The sequence below is a fragment of the Buceros rhinoceros genome, unplaced genomic scaffold (genome assembly GCF_000710305.1).
Source record: "Buceros rhinoceros silvestris isolate BGI_N320 unplaced genomic scaffold, ASM71030v1 scaffold2798, whole genome shotgun sequence".
Taxonomy (NCBI): domain Eukaryota; kingdom Metazoa; phylum Chordata; class Aves; order Bucerotiformes; family Bucerotidae; genus Buceros; species Buceros rhinoceros.
In genome coordinates, this window is record NW_010427252.1 from 31,221 (window position 1) to 35,087 (window position 3,867).

Below are 3,867 nucleotides of genomic sequence, written 5' to 3' on the forward strand. Positions count from 1 at the left end.
AAGAGTTCTCGCAATTGGAAGTTTGATGTAGCCTAGCAACTGGTGACATTTTAATAACGCTTTTCCACAATGTTCAGCAGTCAGTGGTCTTACATATATAAATGCAGCAGTTTTACATTCTTCTTCCACTTCTAATCGAAATGGCTTGTCCTGAGAAATGATACCACATCAGTGTCACTACAAAGTGCAGTGACAAACTGATTCTCTCCCGTATCTCACTATTTTTACCTCCTACTCAGATCATTCAAGAGAAGTTAATAAAATTTACCAGACCTGCTTCACTAATGCAGCTGCATCTCAAGTTCATTTACTAACAGGCATAACACAGAAGGAAACAAAGGTGTCATTTAACTCTACATACACGGTGCAGTCCAACAGTAGCTGGTAAATTGCCCAAGGAAAATTACTTGCTAGTTAGCTTTCCTACAATTAAGTGCAGCTATTTCTGTCTTTAATGTAGGTGGCAATTATTACCACAGGCAGATAGCAATTACGTATGCAATTGCCATTTAATTATGGGGGGCATTAAAAAGTTATTTCTGTAATTTTTTCCAGTAGAGACATTTTAAACAGCCACTGAAACTTTCTTCATAAGCCTTTCCACACCTAAGAAACTAAAGTGCACGAGCTGAAAAACTGGTTCAGGAGCATTCACGATGGGCACTGAGCTAGGCTGAGGAAGTCAAATGTTCCTTCTACTTCATTTCTCCGCAGCTTTTGCTCTCCTCATCTGCTTTTCAAGCACTTCTCTTAGATAACTATGCTCATCAACAATGCAGCATCACTTGGAGGCTGGAGATGCACACAGCTTTTAATTACTAATTGAAAAGCACTAAATAACATGCTTGATGAAGGTTTTAATTAAGGCCACCTTAACACTTCATACCTTTAACAGAGGTACATGAAATACATCCAAATGAGTAAATTTGTACATCATATGGTGAAGTTAAACAAAATTAAGTGCAGTACCTAGAAGGATTTAAGGATGTGAACAAGTTACGATAAAGACTTTGCAAGTTACCTTGGAAACCATTTTGCATGCTCAATCCAGGGATCATCTCCAGATTCCCAGCACCTTAACCCACCATCACAGCAAAAACACTTGACATCATCATTGCGGCCTTAAAAAAAAAATAAAAGGCAAACATTCACACAATTTACTTTAAAGTAAACACAGCAATATGAATAAAAGCTAGGACTTCAGTTTTTCTTACCCACATAGTAAAAGCCAGCATCCGCAAGCTGTTCCGGCTGAACGGGAATTCTGGTTGGCCAATTTATGAACGTTTTAACACGTGCTTCATGGGTTTGCATGCTCACGTTTGAAACATTGAAACATGGCTGGTCTCGGGAAAGGTTCTCCACAAAAGGGCAGTTAGGAAAGTGTCGCCGATGCTCTGACACAGCATTATCCTTTGGTTCCCAGTTACTCAGCTGACCTCCACAGGTGAAACAGGCAACTCTGTCCGCTGTCCCCAAGTAATACAGTCCAGCCTTCGCTAGATCAGTGGGTGACAGAAACGTCAGTGGCCATGACTGAAAAGTGCGTAGTCTAGCATCTTCTGTACTCATAGAAGGATTGTGAAGTTTAGGTCTCAAGTATGAAAGGTCTTCGACTGCCCTCATAGTTATTGGGTCTTGAGGAAAACTGGAAAAAGAGCCACTGAAATATCCAACTTGCTCTAAACTTGGAGAAAGCGTTATGGAATGTAGAGATGGTGAGAAACTGTTTGCCTGAGGCAAAAAGGCAGAACGAGAGGACAGTCCAAGGTTGTTAACTGAAAGCATGTTTTGAACAAAACTGCAGCCAGGATACAGCTGTTTATGTTTTTCCATAGCATTATCTCCTGGTTGCCAGTTGTCCAATGTTAAGCCACAACTAAAGCACTTAACTTTATCTTGCACACCAGTGTAATAAAACCCAGCGCGGGCAAGACTCCGTTCTGACACTGGCACGTTAAGGGGGAAAGTAGAAAACGTCGACATTCTGTAGAGTTCACAGGTTAAGTCGTACTTCAGTTCGCGACAAAAAGCACTCTGCTTCATGGCGCTGGACAAGAGAGGGCTATTTTCCATTATCTTCCCAAAATAGTCCATTATGAACAGCGGGACAAGTCTTCCTCTGGGAGGTAGTTGTGTGCATTAAAGGCAATTTGGAATAACCCCTGCCTGTACAAAAGTAAGAACCCGAAAATGAAATGCTTTAATGTGCAACTTTGCACGTGTATGTGACTAGAATTAGCCTCGTGATTAACAGCCTTTAAACACGGGGGAAGGTCTTGTACTTTAGTTTACACAACTGCTTTCAGTGCAAAAGCTGCCCCATCTGTTTTGACCACTGAAAAAAAGCATGTCAAAAAGGACTTTCCCTTGAACCATACGGGCATCACGTGCTTTCCTTGTACTGTGTTTCTGGGAGAGCAGTACCAATTTGTCAGGCTAGTGGAGGGGGGATCCAGAGGGGAAAAACCTCACACAGGTTTATTGAAATCCTTTGTCAATAAAGAAACTGAAACTGGGCCAACTAAAACGACATTGGTTTTAACCAGAACATAAGTGACAAGATTTAAGAACTACTTCATCCTACACAGCTGATAAATATGCAGCTTATATACACATAAATATTTTAGTTTGCAAACCTCATTAGGAGGCTCAAAGTCACGCTGAAAACCACGCTGTCTATCACGCTCGGAGGCATAGGGAAATAGGGCCCCTGAACCAACACTACGGAGCTGATCTGGTATATCTGCTACGACTAGACTTCCGAAACACAACCCTCAACTTCTGCATATTACTGTTATAATTGTTAAGACTAAAGAAGTTAGTTTATACTCAACTTCACATACATCAAAGACTCAGCTATGAGGTAAAACAAATCCTATACACTGTCTCTGACGAGGATCAACTGTCTTAGTTAACAAGGCTGGAACAGCCCCAGGCCTTTCTGCCTGTAACGCACTCAGCACAGACTGAACCAAGCATTTCAGTTTTAACCCGGTGCTTTAGTTACAAGTATAGAGTTATCAAATTTAACAGAAAAGAATTGCCTTGTGTCAGGACATTCTAATGCTTTATAATGTTGAATTAAGGTTTTTCTGTATGCCATGTTTATGGCATACAGAAGCAAACAGAATCCTCAGACTATTAAAAAAAACAATTTTGAAGCCTTAGTTTCTTTATTTGTGCACAGAACTACCTCCCAGAGTTCAGACTGAAGTCCCTTTTAAAGTGCCTACGCCTCCATATTGATACTGGCTGTTCACAAGAAGAAATGGGAAGTATTTATAGTTTCAAGGATTTAATTCTTCCGGGTGAAACAAAACCTGGAAAGAGGAAAGAGAGGAGCGTTTCAAAAAATATACAAAATGAGGTGCACGTAACGTCTATACAAACAGAAACTACACAAACTGAAACACTAAAATCTCAGTGTAAGCTTTTTTCTAATGTTAGCTAGAAAGTTTCAGGGAGTCAACTTCACATACTGTCATGTCGAGTGGACTTTACACAATTTCCCTGCTACTGACACATAAGCAAAACTGTTTAACCCACAAGCAGAACTTTTTTGGCAGATGGGTGAAGCAGGCTGCTTAATCACAAGCTGTATAACTAAAGGCAAGACCTTGTACTAAAGAAGTTGGATCCATTTTAAATTGGTTTAAGCCTGCACATTCTCAAACAATGAAGATCCAGTTTTATTACACTGACTTAAATCACGAGTAGTGGAATTTCTAATTTGGGTAAATTCAGTGATACTTGAAGCACAGGACATCAGCAAAACCGAGCTTCACCAAAAAATTCAAGTAAGAGCAAAGATAAAGTAATATAAAAATATATGCATATATAAATAATATATATTATATAAATACT

General features: G+C 39.8%; 1 protein-coding gene across 1 annotated transcript in view; it reads right to left on the reverse strand.

The window, feature by feature from the left end:
* The window catches only part of BIRC2 (baculoviral IAP repeat containing 2), a 7,182-nt gene extending 5,106 nt beyond the window's left edge, over nt 1-2,076 (reverse strand). Inside the window, exons 1-2 of the mRNA XM_010141794.1 lie at nt 1,215-2,076; nt 1,022-1,121 (exon numbers count right to left, since the gene is read on the reverse strand). Of these exons, the coding sequence (XP_010140096.1) occupies nt 1,022-1,121; nt 1,215-2,076 (962 nt within the window). The remainder of the gene's footprint in view (nt 1-1,021; nt 1,122-1,214) is intronic.
* Between the last annotated feature and the right edge of the window lie 1,791 nt (nt 2,077-3,867).